Genomic DNA, 23,848 nt, shown 5'->3' with positions numbered 1-23,848 from the left:
ACATCTAGTGTATATTGTCCTCCGATCTCTGAATTGGGCTCAGAAACAGAACTACTGCTGTCTGAGGAGGAAATTGTTACAGAGGATGGAGCATAAGCTGGTCTTCCTTTCAAGTGAATATGTACATAAAACCTCTGCAGTTCTGTATACTTTGTAAATACTAGAGGATTAAAAGAAAAAGAAATCTATATTAATTAAAGTTAGGGTTTCTTATTGCTTCAGTTCAATGACAAAAGATCTTAATAAATATAAAAATGTAAATGAGCCGCTCCCTGCAGTGTTATTGCCTATTGGTTTTAGAGTTTGATAAAATGGTGTTTTGTTTTGTTTTTGCATTCATGTGAGAGAGAGGGACCACACAGCTACATGATAGAGCATATGTTTCGTATGCATAAGAGCCTAGTTTTAATCTTTGGCTAGTTAAAAGGATCTGGTGATGGGAAAGAATCCTCCCTAAGACCCAGAAGAGCCAGTGCACAACCCTGGGCCAAATGCACCAACTTTCTGCCCTGCTATAAAGCTGGTTCCTAGGAGGCACAGACGAGGAAACAGGGGATTTTGGTAGGCTTCCTTTCAAAATAATCCAAACTGGACTGAATGATGAACGATCTCACTTTGTGTAAGGCACCAAAAGATGCTGTCCCAGGAAACCCCAATCTTGCAGAGTATTTCATCAGCACATGCCACACCCATATACTTTATTAGGACCTTGCTATTTTTAAAGTTTTTGTAGCTATTGCAACAAACTCTCCACTGCCATTTTTTGTATGCATTCAAAGCATGTTGCCGTGACGGGATGAGAAGTCTGGGCAAGTGAGGCAATGTTAAAGGATCTGGAGCAACTTCCCTGTGGCGGATTCCTAGACTGTAGAGGTATATTGGTGTGAATAAGCCTAGTCTGTAGCCAAATGGGTGAAGTCACTGCAGCCCACAGCACTCGCACCCCCCAGCAGTGTGGGATCATGTCACGGGGAAGAGCTACGCAGCCACAGAAGCTCCATTCCCAATATGCTAGAGCAGGGGTAGGCAACCTAAGGCCCGTGGGCTGAATGCGGCCCAATCGCCTTCTCAATCTACATGAGTAGAATGTGTCCTTTTATTTAAAATGCATCTCTGGGTTATTTGTGGGGCCTGCCTGGTGTTTTTCCATGAGTAGAACGTGTACAGTGGTACCTTGCGTTAAGTACTTAATTCGTTCTGGAGGTCCGTACTTAACCTGAAACTGTTCTTAACCTGAAGACCACTTTAGCTAATGGGGCCTCCTGCTGCCGCCGCGCCGCCAGAGCATGATTTCTGTTCTCATCCTGAAGCAAAGTTCTTAACCTGAAGCACTATTTCTGGGTTAGCGGAGTCTGTAACCTGAAGCGTCTGTAACCTGAAGCGTATGTAACCTGAGATACCACTGTACTTTTATTTAAAACACATCTCTGGGTTATTTGTGGGGCATATGAATTCGTTCATCCCCCCCACCCTGCCAAGTATAGTCCACCACATGGTCTGAGGGATAGTGGACCAGCCAACGGCTGAAAAAGGTTGCTGACCCCTGTGCCAGAGCCTCTGGTTCTACGAGATCTAGAAGTTTGCCCTTTTAGGAAAAGCTGCAATAATTTAGACGCTTTGACGGATCCAGCTTCTGCATCAGTTGTTGGATTATGGTGAATTACTTAGCCTATACGTTCATGAAAAGAGCAGTCGGGAGGGTGTACGGAGTCTCACTTAGAAAGTCCAACATTTATTAACAAATATAAAACATTTTAGCTGTAAAATCTCCAGAACAACATCCATAATTAAATGTGGTCCACATTGCAAAGGCACATCTGTCCTCCAAGTGAATCAATTCTTCCCCCAGAGGGAATTCTTCCCCAGAGGGAAGAGAAATGCCACAAAATATGAAAGGAAGCAAGGTACCAGACCATATGGGAAATGAAGCCCCACATTCCCTCCTTTGCAATATACTCTTGCATGTGTTCTTGTTTAGGATTCTTGTTTACTCTTGGAAAGAAGAGTCATAGGGGAAGGTGGCCATACCTCAACTATAATACAACTATTTGAAGGAACTGGTGCTCTCTCTTTCTGCCCATCTCCCTTAGGAGTACAAATATTTTTGGGAAGGGATGAACCTTTGCCCTCAGCAGAGACATTTGTGTCCCGCCTTTCATGCTAGTGATGGGGAAACAGCAACAAAAATATTAACATTATCTTTGTTTTGTCATGCATGTCAAGTGGGGTAAAATGGGCCAAAAACATCACGAAGCCCTCTCTTGGTTGTCAGGGTCAGACCAACTTGTGTTTTCCCTCAAAATTAGGGCAACAAGCAACCCATGAATGCCTACGGTTCCCTCCAACCCTGGAGTCAATTGCTTTCTCCATCTGAACTGATGACACCTTTAAGGTGGGACCAGTCCCTAATCGGACTGTGGACGGGTGAATCCTCTGGGGAGCTGTGCTGCTTAGGCTTGCTGTAGAGACTCCAGACGTTCTGACGCCTTGGGCGGCCTGTGTGAATAAAAGGGTGGAGAGAGACAGAAAAGAGTTTCGCATGAAGAGGCAACAGCTGCGGCTCTAAGGACACTTGTAGGGCTCCATGGACCAAGCCCACTTTGCTCTGTGCTCACAACCACAAGATGTGAAGCACATGCCTTCAAGCAAAAACCCCTCTTGGCTTCTCCCCTCTTACAGCATTCACTCCCCTTGCATCTAAACGACACCCCTAGAAGTCTACCATCTTTTTTCTTACACCCGTGCCCTTTATCCTCCCCGCCCCTGCATGCATGCAAAAGAAAAAGAAAAAAGAAACTGGAATATCTGTAGTATTTACTTTGTCACCAAAAGGAATGGTTGACGTGCATCCTTTGGTCATAAATAAGACGCAAAAACAAGACTGGAAGTAAACGACAATCAGTTAGAAAAGTAGAATATCCAAGATTGGGAAGAAGCATATCACAAGCCCCACGTCTGATTTCCAGTTTTCCCACCAGACGATGCGCAATATTAAATGTTAATTGCACAGTGGGAGCACTGAAATCAAATGGGCTTTAGTATTTTAAATCCACTGATATCAGTGGGCCTGCTCTCAGTGTGACATAACCGGTTATCACCCTGTGTGGGGTAGGCTCAAATACACATGCAAAACAAAGGCAGAAATCAGGAAGTTAAAGTTTCCAGGTTTCTTCCTATCTACCACTAGCCATGCCCCTTCTCTTTGGCTCCTCCCACCTTTACCTTGTGTAGCAATGATGTTGCAGAGATCGAGCGAAGCAATTTCGGCGGCCACTTCCCGCTTCTTCTTCAAGGCCTTGCACTTGGCCAGAGATGGTGCCCCTGAGAAAAGGGGAGGGAAAACACAGGCCAAGAAGTGAGACACGTGGGCAAGTGTCCCCCTGTGCTCAGAAGGATAAGACTGAAAAATAGCCACACTCTGAAAAAGATGTTGCTGTAGTTTCCCTGAGGTAAAGGTAAAGGAACCCCTAACCCTTAGGTCCAGTCGTGACCAACTCTGGGGTTGCGGCGCTCAACTCGCTTTATTGGCCAAGGGAGCCGGCGTACAGCTTCCCAGTCATGTGGCCAGCATGACTAAGCTGCTTCTGGTGAACCAGAGCAGCACACGGAAACGCTGTTTACCTTCTCACTGGAGCAGTACCTATTTATCTACTTGCACTTTGATGTGCTTTCAAACTGCTAGGTTGGCAGGAGCAGGGACCGAGCAAAGGGAGCTCACCCCGTCACAGGGATTCGAACTGCCGACCTTCTGATCAGCAAGTCCTAGGCTCTGTGGTTTAACCCACAGCGCCACCCGTGTCCCTTTCCCTGAGGTAAAAGGTAAAGGTAAAGGTACCCCTGCCCGTACGGGCCAGTCGTGTCCGACTCTAGGGTTGTGTGCTCATCTCACTTAAGAGGCTGGGAGCCAGCGCTGTCCGGAGACACTTCTGGGTCACGTGGCCAGCGTGACAAAGCTGCTCTGGTGAGCCAGCACCAGCGCAGCACACGGAAACACTGTTCCCTGAGGTACGGTGCCTTTAAAAGAGCCTGATGGGTACAAATTCAAACAGGGGCAGCTTTTCATTCACGTGGGGATGTAGCAGTGAGGAAAGCAAGTTCTCTTCAAGTCTCACAAACCAAAGAAACCTTGATGGGTGGGAGAAACTAGAGAAGGGCTTTAGTGCAGTGACAGAACATATGCTCTGCATGCAGAAGGTCCACGCTTCAACCCTTGGCATCGCCAGTTAGGGCTGGAAAAGTCCCCTGCCTAAAGTATGGGAGAGTCACTGGCAGCCAATGCTGAGCCAGAAGGAACAGTCGTCCAACACATTAAAAGACAGCTTCATCTGACGGATTTCTGGATCATGCAAAGAATCTGGCTTTTGAGGCTGTAAAAGATAGTCTCTGGAGACACTTGCTTAAATTTCTGAACCAGAGGACCCCCAATTGGAATTACAGTAGTGAAGGCAGTGTGTGTGGTCACGAGACTCCCAATAGCTCTTTCCATAATCACACAAGATCAGCCATTGACTTTGAAAATGGGCTGTGTGTGCGTAACTCCTACAGGCTGGTTGCAGCACCCACAACTTCCTTGGTCTGAACGTGGGGTTTGGAAGCAAGCACACACAGTGCTGCTGACCCCTAGTTCCTGGATCCAGCCTCTCCCTCCCTCTCTCCTTCCCTTGAAAATAGGCTTTCCCTGCCCTTCCCAGTTTCTGCCTAAAGCATTCAACTTGCACCTACCCTTCAGGCCAAGGTTTTCCAGCTCCTCTTTGAGCACCTTCAACTGAGCTTTGCGGGAGTGGCAACCGCTAAGCAGCTTCTTGTAATTTCGATGGGCACCGCACTCCCGGATGTAGCGTTTCAGGCGTCGGATTGAAGAGTGCTCCTCATTCTTCCTGGAGTGATGCTCTTTGTCCTGCAGCAGGCGGAGAACGGGGAAGAGATTGCAAAACCTGACATGGGGTCCATAAAAACACTGCATTTTCAAAAGGCAGCCATTCCTTTAAAATAACCACGCTGTGCCTTATTGCAAGGGAAGGGAAACTTTTCCAGCCACATTCCCTTTTGGGTGCCGCATGCTAGTGGAAGGCCCTTAGCTTTTCGCGTAGAAGATTCCCAGGCTCAATCCCCAGCCTCTCCACACAGATGCTGCTGCCAGTCAATGTAGACAATGAGATAGATGGGCCAATGGTCTGAGACTCTGTTCCTATGGTCTTAAGTGAAATGCCTGGGAAGGATGTGTATCCTGAAAGGCAGGATGCATAGTTAAAATACACACACAAATTTGATTTTCGATATAGAAGCAAAAGGAAAGAGTAAAGGTGGGCAGCTTGCTTAGACTGAGGGCCCCCACTGGCCATTAATCCCAAAACCCTGTGCTCCCTGCGTGCCTGACATTCAGGTTACTTTTGAGAGCAAAAGCTTGTGCCAGACTACACTCCATGGCCAGGCTGAATATACACTGACCAGCACATTATGGTGCTGGAACTGCCACCCAGAACACAAAAGACTTGAGTAAATATCAATCTTGGGAATATCTTAACATGCTGGGGGGGAGGGAGGGAGAGGACAAACTGTGCCCGCAATTGTACTGAGCTATTAATGTTTGGTATTGCCAAGCAAAGATCTCCTTACCTTTCCTTTGCGTTTGGAAGAACGAGGGTCATCTTCATCTCCTGAGCTTGAACTCACTTCCCTCCTTTGGGGCTTCTGCATCCCAGTCTTCTGCAGGCCTTTTTTTCTTCCCACCAATTCACTTCCACTGTCCTCCGAATCCGTCTCCAGATCTTTTTCAGCGATGGTATGCTTTCCCTGGGACTTCTCTCCTTCCTTTCTCAGCGGCTCTTCCTCTGAGCTATATTCACTCCCAGACACACTCTTGCCCTTCTTTTTAGGCTCTCTTTTCTTTTTCCGCTTTCCACTTTCCCGCTCTTCTGACCCATCCTCTGATTCGTCACTGCTCCCAGACATCTTGGATTTGCTCTTGCCCCTTTCCATCTCCTCTGCCTCACTGCACGATTCATCTTCGCTACTGCTGGGCTTCTTGGTCCCTTTTCTTTTTCGCTCTGAGCTCTTACGCTCATTTCTCTCGCTTTCTGATTCTTCCCTGCTTGTGCTTTGCTTGGGAGGCTTATGATTTCCCTGCTCCAGTTCCTTCCTCTTCTGCGTCTTTTTCATTCCTTTGCTGGCCTGCCTCTTGAACTCCCCACCGTCTTCAGAATCGCTCTCTGAGTTATGGCTCCATTTTTCACTTGCCCTCCTAGCTGCCTTGTGCATTTCCTTCTTCACCCAACTTTTGCCTCCGGCACTGTCTGAATCCCTCTCCAGCTCCTCTGCCCTAACACTTTCCCTGCTTCGTTTACTATTTCTCCTCATCTTGTTCTGCCTGCTGGGCTGCTCATCCTCTGAATCGCTCTCTGATTCATCCTCACCCTCACTCTCCTCTTGAGCCTTCAAACATCTTCGTCTTGGCCTGTTCTGAGCCTTTTTGCCACCACTGCCCTTCATCTCCTCTTCACTCTCACTTCCATCAATTCTCCCCCCCTTGCAGATTTTTCGTGCCTTGGGCAGCGCCATGTCCTCTTCTGACTCTTCTTCTATTTTTCTCCTTTGCTCATCCATATTTCTGTTCTTTCCTTTGCCCAGTGTCTCAGTCCGCTTCTGTTCTTTGCCAAACCCTTTCTTTTTCTGGGTCTTGTAGTTGCTCAGCTCTTGTTCAGAGTCACTCCCTGATTCGATTCTTTGGCCTTTTGCTGCCTTATGTTTTCTGATCTCTTCAGGGTCACTCTGTTCCTCTTCTGTTGTCTCCTTCGACTCACTCCCTGATCGTTCTCTCTGTCTCCTGCTCTGCTGCCCCCTGTTTGGTTTGCTACCTTTCCCCCTCTGGGGTCGTTCCCTCCTTCTCTTCTTAGCACTTTGCCCATCGCTCTCAGATCCGCCAGCCTGCCCTTCTGCTCCGGAATCTTGTTGGTCGGAGCAGCTAGAAGATTTCCCAGCTCCAACATGCTTAGGTATCTTCTTGGAATCAATCCCAGAATCTTTATCATCAGAACTGACTTCTGGAAGATAAAAAGTGAGCAACATGACAGATATTGAGAAGGGGCACTAATCAGTCTACTTGGCTGGAAATTTGCCTGGTCACCTGTGGCAAGTTAACAACTGTCTGCAGGCGACCAGGCATCCCCAATGTTGTCGCAACTGCTGGTGGTGGAGCCAATAGGGTCACGTGTGCCCCCTCCATAATAGCATAGCCCTGTAATGCATAGCAACCCACTATGAGGAATATACCCTTGTCCGACTTTAATTCAAATTATTTCCCACCCTGTTTCTTTTTAACATTTGTTCAATTTTTTTAAAAAAAGCAAAGAATAAAAAACACAATTTTATTTGCCGACTCAGTAGAATTAATTTAGCAAACAGCAGAGGAGAGAAAATGCCACAGAGGAAAGCAAGTAGGAATCATTACGGTGATCAGAGGTCAAAAATCCATCTAATAACAAACAAAAAACAACCTGCTGAGGAAAAAGCCCCTCAAAAAAGGGCAAACCACACACACACAAAGTAACTGCACTCACAAGAAAACAGCAGTTAAAGGCCCAAAGAACACCAGTGATTAAACTGGCCTGCTTCAAGCAAGGGCAGAAAAAATGAATTGCTGCTTGCAGAGGGGCAACTTAGAAGCCTCCAAGAAGGATGGTGTTTTTACTGCCTTCAAGAAAGTGGAGCATAACAATATCCCACTGTCCTATTTTCTACTGGTGAGAGAAGAATTACAAACCTGAAATACCATAAATAAAGGAAAAATCCTTTTTAAAAAGGATAAGTGTTTATTAAAAGTGTTTAGAGACTCAGTATTTATTATTTATTTATTTCATAAAATTTATGCACTACTTGACTGTAAAAAACAAACAAACCTCAAAGCGGTCTACAAAAAGATAAAACAATAAAGTAGGTACACAGCCCTACTTTAAAACGTACAAGAGTTAAAATACTAAAATAGATCAAAATTACCTCAGCTTTCCAAGCATCTGGTTAAGCTTGTCTAAAAAAAGAATATTTTTAGCAGGTGCCGAAAAGCATACAGTGAAGACGTTGGCCTGATTTCAAGAGGCAGGGAGTTCCAAAGTGCAGGTGCTGCCCCACTAAACCATCAACTTCGCACCAATGCAGAGTGGGTATAACACGGCACTGTAGTAGTGCCAAGGTGAGTTCCAGGCAAATATTCCAGAAATGTTCCACCACCTCAGGCCACCATCATCTACACTCAGAAGATGTGATGCTTCCCTTATGGCCGCCTCCTCCCCGCGAGGCCTGTTTTTAGGCTCAAGCCAGGACAGGGATCTACCCATGGAGAAGAAAGCTGACAGTGGCGGAGGTAATGTGTGTTCAGAAAACACGAATGAATGTTCCACCTTACATGAAAAACTCTCTGCATTTTGATAATTAAGAGACATGCTAGTGTTCCATGGGCATATAGCTTTTTCATTCTTTTATACATTTAAAAATGTGTTCTGAAAGAGGCAGAGAGCCTATAAAGGAGGTAACCACATGCTTTCTGTGAAAGCCGTTTCTCTCTACACATAAAAATGCAGCTGACACAGATCTCCATTAAGGTAATTCTCAACATAACTAACAGAATCCTTCCAACTCTACAATTCTACGATGCAGGAATCTGGCTGAAGCTAAGCAAGCCATCAGTGATGGATGGAAGGGCCTCAGTGTGGGATAAAAGACAAAACAAAGTGGATTTTTAAAACAAGAGAAGCTGATTTCAATTATGTGCTGCTATCAGCCCGTTATCTGGACTGCATGTCCTTCAGAGGAAGGTCCCAGCAATTTCCTGCCAAAAAGCAAGGTCATCCAAGCAAACTGAAAGCAGTGCATACTGGACAGGCAACAAGCAGCACTTCCTCATGGACTGTGCAAGTGCTTTAAACAACCACAGAAAACACACACACACTCTCTCTCTCTCTCTCTCACACACACACACACACACACACTCCAAGAATCTCAGATACTCCCCTGCAGCTGCAAATCACAAGGAAAGGATGGTAAACAGGTGGGAAAAGTCATCTTTCCCAAAAAACTGTCAGCCTGCCATTTACAAATAATTGTGAAAACCAACCTTAAGAAAGACCCTTCCACAAGCGAGAGACCAAGACTATGCCAGGGAGCATTTGCATACAGGACAGCATTTTGCAACCTTGTCACGTACCTGGTATGCTTCCAGTTCGCTGCTTCTTGAGCTCTTGGATTTCTAACTCCTCGCCAGGGGTATCAGAGTTGCAGCGAGGTCGCTTCTGGATAATGGAGTTGATGTGAGTCTTGAATTTTGCCATGAACTCTACGGCATTCACGGAATCCTCCTGTAGATGACATCAAAATGAAAAGTTTCCAGCTTTAACTATTTGGACCCCTTTCACTGCCTCCGGTGGCACAGCACACCTTTCCTCTCCTCCAGCTGGCTCCCCCAGAGAACGTGCTGCCCTGCCCTTTACCCGCTAACATTGCCCGCACCTCCATCCGGTTCAACTCTAGTTCCACCAGCTGTCTGAGTTGCTCCTTTTGCTCTTCAGCCATACTCTCCCGCCCGACATGGAGGAGATATTTCTTCCGGATTATAGCATTCGTGAGGGTGCTGCAAGAAACAGCAATAATGGTGAGGAATGAGGCTTTTGTTGAATAGCCACACATTCACTGTTAATTTCATTTCCAGTTCCAGTTCCATCTCCAGTTCCAATGCATATATAAAAACAATAAAGTAATAAAATATCAACAGCCACCAAGTCACAAGGAACCAGCAAGACAAGCATGCCCATCTCCAGCACCAATGAACGGATTAACCGAAATCTGGGGCAAATAAACACATTTTTATTTGGCACCAAAAGCCCAACAGCGTCAGCACCTGTTAAATCTAAGAAAGGAGGGCATTCCATTATTGATCTGCCAGTCCTGAGGGCACCCTCTTGTGTGTTGCCACATAGCAAGTGCTTGATAAATACAACATATGGGCAGGCTTAAATGGGAGCAGGCAATTCACAGAGTATGTAGGTCCTAAGCCATGTAGGGTTTTACATGTCCACAACCTCCCGATGGGAGACAGATGCAACATGTACTTAAAATGGTCACAGCTGGTGCCTGTGGACTCCCTCATCCTAGACATTGGGCTTGTTACCTGAGAACTGGCCTATGTGTGTAAAAGGTAAAGGACCCCTGGATGGTTAAGTCCAATCAAAGGCGACTATTGAAGTGCGGCACTCATCTTGCTTTTCAGGCTGAGGGACCTAGCGTTTGCCCACAGAACACCGTGACAGGAGCCAGAGCGCAAGGAAACACCAATTACCTTCCCGCTGCAGCAGTACCTATTTATCTACTTGCACTGGTGTGCTTTTGAACTGCTAGGTTGGCAGGAGCTGGGACACAGCAAAGGGGGCTTATCCCGTCGCAGGGATTCGAACCATCAACCTTCTGATTGGCAAGCTCAAAAGGCTCTGTGGTTTAGACCACAGTGCCACCCTATGTGTGTACTCGCCGCCGCCCCCAACTCATTTATTGTCAAAACAATAAATGTTCAAAATATACAGGGTGGATGCACATACATAGGTATATAAACCATATTCTGAAAAGATGTAGCGAGCAATTCTGAAGCAATTTTGAGTCTCTTAAATGACCTCAACTATTTCTCTGCAGTAGCAGGAAGGAGACGAGGGAGAATACCTCCCCCAAAATAGTTCACCTGTAAATCCTGCTAAAAGATAAAATTGCTTGGCATGTAGGGGGCTTACCCCTCCCTGGAAAACTGGTCTGGCATCTGTTAAGATATTTTCTGTTAAGATGTTAATAGAGCATCTGTGTATCAATCGGTGTAAGTTTGCAAAAGAGATTCAGGATCCATCGTCCTTACCAGGTCAGAGGGATATCCTGGACCCCCACCCACCCACCCACCCCCGGCCAGCGACTGACCACGACCTTCTCCTCCAAGGGAAGCCAGATCTTCATGGCAAAAGATGCCAGCAGGTGGGCGCTCAGCGGTTCAGTCTTTCCTCGCGTCACACCCATTCCCGAGCAAGCGCCTTTCCCTCCCCGCCCTCCCCGACGGGAAAGCGGCCGGCTGTGCGGTTTATTTCAGCGGCGAGGCAACCGCACTCTGCAAATGCTCAGGGGCACCCCAGTCTTCCTTAGTTCCGAGCGCGAACAGCAGGTTTCAGGGCCAAAGGCCGCCGGCCCCGGGTTCAGCCTTGCGGGCGCCCCTTCAGCAGCTCCGGACTCTCACCTGAGGTCGGGCTTTTCCTGGAAAAGAGCCCTGACAAAGGCTTCCATCCTCTGCAGCTCCGCGGGATCCGCGGCGGCCATCCTTTCCCGCCAACGGGCTCCTCCGAGCTGAAGCGGTCCTTCTCCCCGCAAGGCCTACTGGGAAGTGTAGTCCCGGGTAACAGCGACCGCAGCACTAGCAACCGGAGGACCCTCTCACGGAGGCGGCGGGAGAAACAGGGGGAGCGACGCAGGGCACGGGAGGCGTGGCTCGCGAGGGTTAGCAAATAAGCCAATGGGAGCGGATTCGACGGCGTCGCCGGGCCTGACGGGAAACGTAGTCCTAGCAACGCGTACGTGCCCGTAGCAACGGGGCGGTAGCGGGCACTTTCGGGTGTGACAAGCCAACGCGCGTCCAATGGGGGGAACGTTGTCTTTATATTACGCTGCGCTGCCCTTTGTTTAATTCCCTGAATTTGGGCCCCTCAAAAGCTCCCATGCCGTGTCTGAACAATAGGGACTCCAGATAATAATAATAAAAAAAATTGGGGGTCAGTTGTTGTGGAAAGAGCCTCCCCGCCGCGAGGCATGCCGAGAGTCGTAGTCCTGCTCCTCCTGCCCATCCGCTTTGCTGAGGCTTCTTCCCGGAGCATGCCGGGAAATGTAGTTCTTCCACTGTAACCTTTCCCCCCCCGCCCCCCTTCCGCGCTCTCTCCCTTCCCAGTCTCAGTTCCTGCCTCCAGTTGCTCCCCCAGGTGGGCATGAACGGGGCGGGAGAGCCTGATCCTGGCAGCGGGGGCTACAAAAGGCGCTACAGGGCCTTGAAGAGGAGGCTGAAGTTCCTGATCTATGTGAGGAGCTTGGGGGGAGGCACTGGAGGGAAGGACTTTTGGGGTAGCGGGTCAGGTTATTTTCGAAGGAGGGGGCAATATTTACGTTTGCAGGTGGAGTGAGTTACGGATGAGTGAGAAGCGGGGTGGTAGCCGAGGGTGGGCAGGTTATGCTGTGTCAACATGTTTCCGATTCCATGTGTCCAAAACATTGTGGGCATCCTGGTCTCGTGGGGGGGGGGAGAGAGCACGTGGGGCGCCCCGGGTTAAGATCTGTTGAATCAACCCGCGCTTTTGTTTTTATAGGGAGATCCGAGTAGATCTTAGAACCTTTACTGGACCGAGACTGGACAGCCTGCTCACTTGTAAGGGAGCTGAGAGCGGGGTTGGTTTCAGTGGGGTTTGTTCCCTAAAAAAACATGCCTAGGATCTTTCGAAACCTAGTGTGACGTGGAGGTGTGTGTGCTAGGTTTGGGGGGCTTTTCTGGGGGTTTGGGGAGCAGGGAACTGAAGAAGAACTGGAGAAGCTGCTTCGGTTCTGCATTCCTGTTTCAAATCTTATCTTTACCATGAGCTCTGTGATAGGCAGCTGTAGGTTAAGAGTGAGCAATATGTGGGAGCTTATAGTGCTAACCTACTTTGTAGGGTTATTGTCTGAGCACTAAAAAAAAGATAAATGTGTGAGAAGAGCTTTCTTATAGCCATTTAATATCCTGCTCTTCAGTCTGGAGAGCAGCGCACCACAGTTAAAACATTTACAGTTCAGTACATTCAATGGATAATAATAATAATAATAATAATAATAATAATAATAATAATAATTTATTATTTATACCCTGCCCATCTGGCTGAGTTTCCCCAGCCACTCTGGCGGCTCCCAATCAATTGTTAAAAACAGTACAGCATTAAACAATACAGCCTAGGACCCTCATACCTACAGGATTGCCTCTCCTGGTATGCCCCGCAGAGGACCTTAAGGTCCATAAATAGCAATACTCTAGAGGTCCCGGGCCCTAAGGAAGTAAGATTAGCTTCATCCAGGCCTCCAGCCTAGTGGAACGCTCTGTCTCATGAGACCAGGGCCCTGCGGGATTTGATTTCTTTCCACAGGGCCTGTAGGACAGAGTTGTTCCGCCTGGCCTTTGGCTTGGAATCAGCCTGATCCCCTCCCCCTCTTTCCTTTTCCTTCTGTGATGAAACCCCTATTTGGGGACTTCTCTGGCTTTTTTCTGGCCCACGTAGGACCAGTCTGGATGGTTGGCCTTGGTGAAGATTTGACATTTTCTCCCCCCAAACAGTTTTTGATCTGGGCTTCCACTGAAATGAGGCTGCATTTTAAGTTGTATTTTAATCCTGTTTTTAAGTTGTATTTTAATCAATGGTTTTTATACTTGATGTTAGCTGCCCTGAGCCTGGTCTTGGCCAGGGAAGGCGGGGTATAAATAAAATAAAATAAAAATTAAAAACTTCCCTAAACAGGGCTGCCTTCAGATGTCTTTTAAAAATAGGATAGCTGCTTATTTCCACAGGGCGGGCGCCACTACCGAGAAGGCCCTCTGTCTGGTTCCCTGTAACCTCACCTCTCACAATGAGGGAACTGCAAGAAGGTCCTCAGCGCTGGATCTTAGTGTCCGGGCTGAACGATGGGGGTGGAGACGCTCCTTCAGGTATACAGGACCAAGGCCACTTAGGGCTTTAAAGGTTAGCACCAACACTTTGAATTGTACTTGGAAACGTACTGGGAGCCAATTCAGATCTCTCAGGACCGGTGTTATATGGTCCCGGCGGCCACTCCCAGTCACCAGTCTAGCTGCTGCATTCTGGATTAATTGCAGTTTCCGGGTCACCTTCAAAGGTAGCCCCATGTAGAGCGCATTGCAGTAGTCCAAGCAGGAGATAACTAGAGCATGCACCACTCTGGCGAGACAGTCTGCGGGCAGGTAGGGTCTCAGCCAGCATACTAGATGGAGCTGGTAGACAGCCACCCTGGACACAGAATTGACCTGCGCCTCCATGGACAGCTGTGAGTCCAAAATGACTCCCAGGCTGCGCACCTGGTCCTTCAGTGAAAGCATTTTAAAACCAGCAGAACAGCAAGGAATCTCTTGGAAACAAAGGAATATAAGACTAGTGTGAAACGTGATGATTTTTGGGAGCAGAGCTGACCCTTTAGTAGAAATCCAAAAAGCACCCCTTCCCTCTGGTATATAAATATTATTTGATTAAGTGATTTGATACTTGGAAAAAGGAAAGAAAAAGAAAAAACACTGTCAGCTCACATTAATGATACAGTAACTGTCAATACATTTTAGTTTAGACAAATAGCTCAATATATGCTGTCCAAAAAGATATCCAAGCGAGATTTGTATTTCTAAAAAGTATGTTCAAATGTAGCAAGAGTTTTAGGGTCTTTGGACCATTCCATAATAGATGGTGGGTATTTATCCTTTCAGGTTCAAGATATGTCTCTTAGTTATCACAAGAGCTTGCACTTCGTTGTCCTGCAATTAATTCCAGAATAAAAAACAATAATAATATTCACATTCAAAAATTTAGACCATAATCTTAATAGACTTCCCTCCACTTCCCCTCCTGGTTCCACTATTTTACTCTTATTCAAGCACGTCCTTAAAATCTTATATTCTTAACAATTCAATATTTAAACCTTATTCATCTTATTACAAGTGACTTTTAAAAGTTCAACTAATGTAAAAGCCTACCCACAAAGCTTACAAGGTTATGCTTTAAACATTTCCCTTATTTAAAAAAGAGAAAACCAATGTCCTTTGGGTTTCAAGTTGTCTAATATGTCCTGCATAGTTCACTAATTTATTTTACCAATCTTCTTTGGCGGTGGCTTCTTCCTTCTATGGGGATGGCCTGGTCTTGGCCTGGCATCCACTCTCAGGTGCAGGAACAAAGTATTTTGCCCAGTAAATCCATTAAGTCCTGTACCTTTCAGAATCATTCTATTTTTTTAAACAAAGGTCATTTTCACATTCTCTTCAGATCTTTATATGTTACCTCCCAGGCCTTCTTAATAACTTTACATTGCCACCATGTATAGTAGCCTCTCATACCTTTTCCCCTTCCTTTCTGTTTTGTCTCTATCAAAGTAAAATCTTCCCAGATCAATTCACACGAGGTGCCATTTTTACTGTGGATCACCTTTACTTTCCCTTGTATTTTCCTTGAGCCTACCACCTCAACCTTTCCCACCTCAGTGGTTTGTATGTTCACCTCTTTAAGTTGTCCCACAGCCTCTGAAAGTAAATTAGTATTTTCCCGGATTTGAGAAGCTGTTTTATCAACATTTTCCTTTATCTCGCACAATTCTCTTTTAAATTCTGAAAGCAAATCGTAAGATTCATATTTTGCAGTATATTCTTTTGACTTATGACCTTGCTGGTGTGTTTCAACTTTGGATTTTTTTCTTCTACCATTTCTAATTTCAGGTCGAGGGGGGTGGAATCTCTCCCCTTTCCCCAGCTTCCTCTCTAAGATTAAATTCCAAAACAAAAATTTTAACAAGTTTTATTTTCCCACATTTACATCCTTTCACAACAAAATAATTTTTGTTCTGTATGAATAAAACTGTAATATTAATATTGTTTTAAAGTCTCATTCTGACTTGCATGGTCTCTCTTGTTATTTCTCAGGAACAAGAATGTTTCCAGGAAGAACTGAGAAAAGCGCAAAGGAAACTCTTAAAAGTTTCACGGGATAAAAGGTGAGCTGATGCGATAGAGAAGGGCAGAGGGGGTGCAGAATGGGGAGATGATGGGGGAGGTTGTGGCGCTGACACTGAGAGATGCTTGTGGGCCTGGTACGGGAGAAATGAAATCTTTTAGTGATGAAGGGTGGGATATCAATTCTACAAACAAATAAATAATAGATAGGGTTGCCATCTTTTTTTTTGGCAGGGTTCCTGGATCCTTAAAAGCCATGTGACAGGGGAAAATCAATGCATCTCATGATAGGGAAAACTGTACCTGTTTGGTTTCTGCCTGAAAAGCTGCTAATAATGTTGCAGGCGAGCTTTGCCTTGAAAAGGTGACTGTTCCATAAATGGTGGGGAGGGAGCAGGAACAGGATATCTGAGGTGGCAGCAGGACTTAGTTTATGTCAAAGATGTCCAGCATTGAGATCCAGACTTTGTTTTCAATACCAGAGCAGAATTTGAGACTTTGAGCCCTAAAAATAGAGAAAAGTGCCTCAGTGTACGTGCAGAGTGCCTTTCTTCTGCTGCTGAAATTTCTGGTGCAATCTCTGTGCCACTTGGGTTTGAAGAGCAGGGCTTCTGAGGCGGGTGGCAGAGTGCTGGCTTCAGACATTCTCCGCTTAGAAATTAAGTGTTGCATTTGAGATTGTGACTTCCTCTCCTCCTGATCGTTTCCTGTTTTCCAGTTTTCTGCTTGATCGCCTGCTCCAGTATGAGAACGTGGATGAAGAATCATCAGGTAATTCAAGGCTCACGACTTTCTTCTGGTTGTTTGCTTTGGGAAGGGTATCCCACCCACACTGTCTTGGACATGTGCAAAGAAGTGGAAGAAAATGAAATGTTGTTTCCACAGCAGCAGTAACGGCCTTCTCCAAAATAACAAAGCAGTGTCATGATTATGTCATGGTAGCATATAATTCAATAAATGTGGTGGTAGAAAGACTGGTAGCTAAAAGTCATTTGAAAGGACATTATAGCTTAATCCTAAATGTCTGCAGTTTGAGGCCCAAAATGAGGAGGATCTGGGGCAAGAGCTCTTGCGCTAGGAGATGGTCACATGAATCAGTGAAGCAGCATGAGTTTAGGCTGGGAAGACACGAGTTCAAATCCACCACTCAGCCTTGAAGGTTATGGGATAATCTTGCCCAAATTGTGTCTCTCGGCCTAACCTGCCTCGCAAGGGTGTTGTATGGATAAAATTACCCCCATGTATGTTAGGTACCTGAGTTCCTCAGCCGAATGTTGGCATTCAGATCTGACTGAAACTAATTTTTCATTTCAGACTCAGAGGCAACAGCCTCCTCTGACAATAGTGATGGGGAGGTCCCCAAGGGGGCAGAGCCACAGTCCCTAAAGAGGTGAGTGTGTGAACCCTGGTCTCCAAGATGAAGGGTGAGGATCAGTGCCACCAACCACGGGATGATATATCCTGTGGGCCCTGCCAATGGGCAGAATCCTTCTGCTTGGCCAAGTTCAGCCAGTTTTCAAAATGCTCTCCCTTTTTAGGAAGCAAAAAAGAGCACATGTTGTTTTCCTACATGACTTTGCAGGGCCATTTTTATGTACAGTGGTACCTCGGGTTAATAACTTAATTTGTTCTGGAGGTCTGTTCTTAACCTGAAACTGTTCATAACCTGAAGCACCACTTTAGCTAATGGGGCCTCCCACTGCCGCCGCACCACCGCTGCACGATTTCTGTTCTCATCCTGAAGCAAAGTTCTTAACCCAAGGTACTATTTCTGGGTTAGCGGAGTCTGTAACCTGAAGCATCTGTAACCTGAAGCGTCTGTAACCCGAGGTACCACTGTACATGCAAGGGGGTGATCTTTACAGGAAGCAAAGATGTCTGTTTTGCTGATCGTCCATTGCATGCCACAGTAAGCCATAAACCACACATTACGGTGCATGAGCAAATCACCCCTGCTTTCCCCTACCCCAGACATACTGGGATGAAACATAAACAGTTATTCCTTGCTTTGTGTTATTCCTGAACCGTGGACTGTAGCTTTCTTCGTTCCCAACAGGTTTTGTTGTTCTTGGCTTACTGGTGGTGGTTTTTTTGGAGCAAAACAAACCCTAATCCCAAGGTTGGACTGAACCCTGTGCCAGCTATCATGGCTTTTGTTTTTTTCAAGTTCATTTATTTCATTTATATACTGTCCTCCATCCGAAGATTGCAGGGAGGTTTACAGCATAAAAATGCAAATGAGAACACATAATACGTAACAAACCAAACCAGTATTTATTTCTGTCTTCTTTCCTCCCAGTACAAGTGGGGAGCAGACATGATCAGCAGATATAGCCTTGGTGGTGGTGCTGCTGCCACTGGGGGCTGCCTGGTTGGTGTTGACCCATGATGGGTCTTTCTAGAGGCCATTCCCAGTCTGTGAAATGCCCTCTCTGGTGAGGTGTGTCTCCCTCCCTCAGTATTGACTTCCAGGAGAAATTTTACCTGAACATTTGATAGTTGAAAGACACTGTTTCTGGCAACTCTGAATTTTATTTTATTTTTTAGAATACAAAAAAGTATTCACTATTTTGACACCCTGGGTTTCTTTAAAGGGAAAGGTGGGATATAAATCCAATTGTAATTGAGTAATGATAGGCACGTACAGGGTAGATGTGTGACGTGTAAACTGAGCCACTCAGTATGATTTCTTTGGCACCATGCGCAAGCCATGCCTGTAGGTGCTCTGGCCTTGTGGCTTGCACTCGTGTCAACTTTTCATCCGCATGGCAACTCCTTTCTCCTTCTACCCACAGAAAACAAAGTCCGCAGCTTGGCAGCGCTTCATCCCCTTCGTCTTCAGGCCTTTCCCTCCAGCCAACTTCCGGCTTTGGGCTCCCGGCTTCAGGGACGCCATCTCCCTACTTGACCTCTGTGAGTAACTCCATTTCTGTCTGGGTAAAAAGACAGGGTAGGATAGGGCTGCTCAAGTCAAACCTTGCAGGCACTGCCTTCAAATGCTGTGAACTAGGAAAAGACTTGGGCCACCTTTGCCCCGTAGGTTTAAAGCACTGAGAGATAGGGATAGAGATCCCTGGAAAGAGGGATTGACTGTTAAACCACCCTGGGAATTGTAGCTCTGAGGGGGGAATAGGGGGCTCCCTAAGAACTCTCGGCACCCTTAACAAAACTCCCAGAATTCTTTGGGGGAAGAAGCCATGACTATTCCAAGTGTCATCCTAGACCTTTAAACGTGTGGGGTAAATATGGCCTTGGATAAGGTCCCTTTCAAACATCAGAGATGGTTTGGCTAGGTTTTAGTTGAGCTAACCTGGCCTTTAACATGGCCTACCATAGAGATGAGGCAATGGTGTCAGGGATTAGAGTGGCAATGAAGTTCCCATTGCTTTCCTAGGCCAAGACGAAACAAAGGCGCTCATCTTGTGTACTGTCCACCATGGCTGCGCTGACAGACGCTTGAATGCCATTGCCCACTCTGGCTAAGATTCTTGGCCAGCATTCAAAATGGTCACTCTGGTGTCTTTGGTACTGCTGCTGAGTTTGGCAGGATAACCATTTCTCATTATGGCCACAAGTACTCTGGGCCTCTCTCTCAAAATGGCTTCCCTAACTTCAAGGACAGAACTGACATTGGATATGGATGTCAGAACGCCCAAGGCTGTTCCTCACCCTCTCCTCCCCATACCACCTCCATTTCGCTTCATTATTTTCTATTACAGCATTTATTTGTGGCTGCTAACATGCTATATAGACATGAAATGGAACCTCTCACCGCCTTGGCCAGAGATAGCATAATATGTTGGGAGAAGTGAGTTCGTCATACTGGTATGCGGGGTGGGGTGGGGTGATGTTTAGTTACCTACACCTTGTATAATAATGCACACCCATGCAGTGTTTGGGTCTGAGCTATGTGTTTGGGTAGTCAGTCATGTTTTGTATGTACATCTGGTCCCCTCAAAGAGGAGAAGGCCCATTTCAACGAAGGCTTGACCTTTGCTTGAAAAGGGTAGCCAAAATGATCAAGAAACTGGGAACCCCTCCTCTACCAAGGAAGGGCTAAAATTTTATGCCTTTTAGGGGGGTGGGTGGAGGGGGGTGACTAACCAAGTCTGGGCCTGATGGGACTTGTCATCTGAAACTTCCGGCAGGCACCAATATGGGGAAGGCTGTGGTAAGAGATTTATAAAATGACACGTGGAGTGGAGAAGGTGGAGAGAGACTTTCCCCTCCCCTTTCATAATACTACAACTTGGGCTCACCCAGTAAAAATGATGGAGAGGAGATTCAGCATCAACCCAAGAAAATATTACTTCACAAAACGTGCCATGGCTTATGGAGTCCCCTGCCGCTGGGGTGTGATGGCAACTAGCTCAGGTGGCTTTCAGAAAAGTTTAGACAAATCTGCAGAGGGGGAGAGGTCTGCCAAAAGCTACTTAGCTGCTACGGCTATGTAGAACCTCCAGATTCAGAGGCACGCTACCTCTGAACACGAGTTGCTGGGAGGGGGCTGGATTGGGTGGCCTTCTGGTCTGATCTTAAGACGGTCAGTGGTGATGCTTGGCCAGCTCAAGCTTACAGGCATAGATTTCTCAAATTATATGTGTGTGGCTTCTTACTCGGAACCCCTTTCTGGGGCTTGCATGCTCATCATTCATACTTTGATTTCTTATTCCATCTCCCCACCCCGCCTCCACCCCTTTCCCACCCAGCTGGCTTCACCCCCTTATGCTCCCTTCCCCTCTGACTACCTGGCACTAGAGCCTGAGCCTGGGCCCCCCCAACCTGATGCCAACGCCACCCGCTCTGCCAGGCGGCCCCAAAGGCCCCGCAAGCTCAAGGTACCATCTAGATTGTGTCGGGGGGTGGGGTGGGGGGGTGGAGGGTGTCTGCAATCCACTAAGTGGACAGGTTGAAGTCTGAATGTAGGGGACTGAATTAAATTTGGGGCTCATATTGCTGTATTTCAATATAATTTGGGGGTGGGGAGAATAGAATATAATGTTGGGTGTGTTTCTCTCTCTCTCTCTCTCTCTCTCTATACACACACGCATACACATTGTGATGTTTTCTATGCACATGTAGATTGAATTATTCTCATTGAACACAGTAGGGCATAAAAACATAGAAAAGCAATGAAGCTGCAACTACACTGCAAACTTAAAACTCATTTTGAACCTCTGTGGTATCATGGCTTCTCTCCAGGGAACCCTGGGAATTGTGGAGGGTTCTTCTGAGCAACCCGCTGGGAAATTTCACTTTCCCTCACAGGACAATTTTTGTTTGTTCTGGGGGATTGTTTGAACCCATCAATACGGCACCTTTTTAGCCAAAAGACACAGAGGCATTTTAAGAAGAAAACGATGTGGGGCATGGCAGAAAGAGGAGGTTCTCTTGGATGGGACTCAGTGCTACGTACAACATTGCAGACCCACCCTGTAAATTACACATCCTGGATAAAAGCTAAGCTCTCGGTAGCAAGCATGGAAAGTTCTAGAAGAGAGGTCAAGTGTTATGGGCTTGGGCAGGCTAAAATAAGTACAGTGTTACTCTGGGTGGAAGGAAATTTCCGCAAAATTCTGCCATTTTGTACGGGGGTGGGCAACGTGCTGCTCCTTTCTGTGTGGGACTAGAGAATGCAATGCAGCAGGAGGAGGTTTGGCGCTGCCTGGCTCACTCTCCCACCCACAATTTCTTGTTCTTTTCCCCACTGCAGCTCCCGCTGCCCCCCACCTCCCACTCTGACTGTTCTTCTGTGGTGGTGGGGTTGCCCTTCCCTTCGCCCCGCGGGACCCCCAAGCTGCCGCCGCCCACCATCCTCAGTACAGTGCCCCACCAGATGTTCAGTGACACCGGGGAGGGAAGTGGCGAAGACCCCCTGGATGGTGACGATGAATTGGTAATCGACATTCCCGAGTGACAGTGGCAAGCGGTTCTCTCTGCTCAAAGGACACAGGCCTCGCAGTGGTGTGTGTGGGGATTGCGCCCCACAATTTTTATTTTTATTTTGTTTACAGACTCCAAAAAACATGCAAACCAGTCAATAAATGGGATTTTTTATATATATAAAAAATTCCAGTTGCAGTTTCTACACATACCCTCCCCCAAACCCCCACCCCAAACTTCCCTCTTCTCCTAAACCCCACGAGCCCTTAGAAGAAGTTGCCTCCTGCTGAGGCCAGAGGTTTCTTGATTCTCTTCAGTCATGTACCTTCATCTACAAACTGTATTGATTAAGAAAAATCTTTGTGAAAAAGTGCATCCCTTTACGAGGTGGGAAGAATCTTCTTTTTTTTTTTAAACTACAAAAGAAAAAATCCCTTTAAAGGCAGGGAACTCTGAAAAAGTGCTGGAAATCTCCTGAGGGGAGAAAAAAGTGAACGTTTTTAAGGACTAGGAGAGGTTTTCGCTGCACATGTAAACATTTGAAGTCAATCTGCTTATGAAATTTCTTTGTGGAGTTTATCCTTCAAAACCCACTTGGGGATTGTTTTACATAAAATAGAAAGATCACCAGTGTTTTAAAATATATATATTTTACTAGATGGTTTCTAGTAAGCACCCAAATTTTGCTACTTGTTGCGATGTTTTTATTATTATTTTTGCTACAGATATTTTAAAGTGGTAGTAGGATGTATACAAGAAACCATCCCGTCGTTACAAATATAAGTGCGCGCACACACAGTAATCTTTAGAAACTGGACAAAAAATGTTGTGATTCATGCCTCAGTGACAGGACTTTTAAGGTAAGAGCAAATGCCAAATTCTTGCCTAGCTGCAAACATTTGCTCAAAAGGATAGATGGAAGACTCTGCCTTTCTAAGAGCTGATTCACATTTTACCCAGCAAATGGGTGTGTCACTTGGGTACTGAATGTCTTCTGATGGACAACTGAAATGTTTGATGGGGAAACAAGTGTGTCTAGCTGAGATGGATACATATGGTTTTGCGCCCGATGTGGACAGGTCAAATGGGCCCCCCAAATATGTTACTAAAAGAACATAAAGTTAAATACATGACAATGTGCTGCCCTTAATGGTACCACAAACACAGTTGCTTGTGGCAGGCCTTCCTACCCTGTCTAAAAGTATGGCCAGGCCAGGCCTGGAAGTGTGTGATGGACACATAAGTCTCCCTGGCTTATGCCCACTGCCTGTTCCCATGACTCTCCATCAGAATTTGCAGCATTGACCAGGATAAATCCCGAAAGGAGTTACTAAAGGCACTATTCCAATGAGAGAAGAAAACGGGAGCCATCTCAAACAAGCCAGTGAGAGAGGGAAATGGGACCTTTTTTCCCTTAAAGCCAGAGCAGCTGTAGAAAAGCCTAATGAGCTGAAGATTTAAAAAAGGCATGTACTGTATAAGAAATGGAAGGGCAGGCCACTAGGATTGCGTAGTCCAGATTTGCTGGGAGAGCAGAAGATCTGGCGAGTGCTACCAAGAACAATAAAAAGGTGTGTTTGAAGGAAGAGGAAGGGCACTAGGGCTGTTTCTCAGTAAGGATGGTGAAATATTAACAGGTGGCACAGAAGGCTGGATTGCTCAGTTGCTCTTTTGCCTCTTGTCTTGCCCCCACAAAGGGAAATTGTGTTCCATCTTCCATAAGTAGCATAGTCAGCACACGAGTAGTGTGGCCAGAGCTTCTGTTTGAGATTGGCAAGAACTTTCATCAGGAAATGCCTCACTACCTGAAATTGCTTCGTCTCAAGGACCAGATGAATTGAATCCTAGAGGGTACTTAAAGGAACTCACTGGTGTACTCTCATAACTTCTGTCTTAATCATCTTTGGGAGATCCCGGAGAACAGGTGAAGTGCCACAGGGCTGAAGGCAATTGTTCCAGATCTTGAAAAGGAGGATCTGTGAAATGAGTCTATCTGACTTCAGTGCTAGGGAAGATAACTAGAATAGATTTCAAGGGAGTCAGTTTGCAAGCACCTTGGTAGCAATGCAATAGTTAGCAGAAGCCTGCACGGATTACAAAGAATAAATGTGTGTCTATATATACTGTGTGTGTGAGGGAGGGAAGGAAATATAAAATCAAGTTACTAGTTTAGTGGATTGAAGAACGACTGTGAATGCAATGATCTTGGTTTCA

The 23,848-nt window shown here is 46.3% G+C and overlaps 2 protein-coding genes across 4 annotated transcripts; one reads left to right on the top strand and one right to left on the bottom strand.

Annotated features, from left to right (window-relative positions):
* Positions 1 to 1,710: 1,710 nt before the first annotated feature.
* HIRIP3 (HIRA interacting protein 3) lies at positions 1,711 to 11,464 on the bottom strand. Of its 2 annotated transcripts, XM_081836409.1 has the most exons (7): positions 11,255 to 11,464; positions 9,499 to 9,619; positions 9,197 to 9,347; positions 5,617 to 7,040; positions 4,723 to 4,897; positions 3,223 to 3,321; positions 1,711 to 2,496 (listed from the first exon to the last, which is right to left on the bottom strand). In XM_081836409.1, the coding sequence occupies exons 1-7, from the start codon at positions 11,332 to 11,334 to the stop codon at positions 2,354 to 2,356; spliced, it is 2,193 nt and encodes a 730-aa protein (XP_081692535.1). In that variant the 5' UTR covers positions 11,335 to 11,464; the 3' UTR covers positions 1,711 to 2,353. The 2 variants fall into 2 exon arrangements, with proteins under 2 accessions (XP_081692535.1, XP_081692534.1); XM_081836408.1 differs by lacking the exon at positions 9,499 to 9,619 and having other exon boundaries at positions 9,197 to 9,344; positions 11,249 to 11,448.
* Positions 11,465 to 11,614: 150 nt separating this feature from the next.
* On the top strand, positions 11,615 to 23,652 carry INO80E (INO80 complex subunit E). 2 transcript variants are annotated; one of them, XM_081836431.1, is made up of 7 exons: positions 11,622 to 12,083; positions 15,722 to 15,792; positions 16,470 to 16,522; positions 17,066 to 17,141; positions 18,547 to 18,664; positions 20,461 to 20,589; positions 21,465 to 23,652. In XM_081836431.1, the coding sequence occupies exons 1-7, from the start codon at positions 11,994 to 11,996 to the stop codon at positions 21,666 to 21,668; spliced, it is 741 nt and encodes a 246-aa protein (XP_081692557.1). In that variant the 5' UTR covers positions 11,622 to 11,993; the 3' UTR covers positions 21,669 to 23,652. The 2 variants fall into 2 exon arrangements, with proteins under 2 accessions (XP_081692558.1, XP_081692557.1); XM_081836432.1 differs by lacking the exon at positions 20,461 to 20,589 and having other exon boundaries at positions 11,615 to 12,083.
* Positions 23,653 to 23,848: the final 196 nt, after the last annotated feature.

This window comes from Podarcis erhardii (assembly GCF_964252035.2).
Source record: "Podarcis erhardii genome assembly, chromosome: 13".
Lineage (NCBI taxonomy): Eukaryota > Metazoa > Chordata > Lepidosauria > Squamata > Lacertidae > Podarcis > Podarcis erhardii.
Note: the sequence above shows the minus strand (reverse complement) of the source record. Positions and strands in the feature narration are given on the sequence as shown.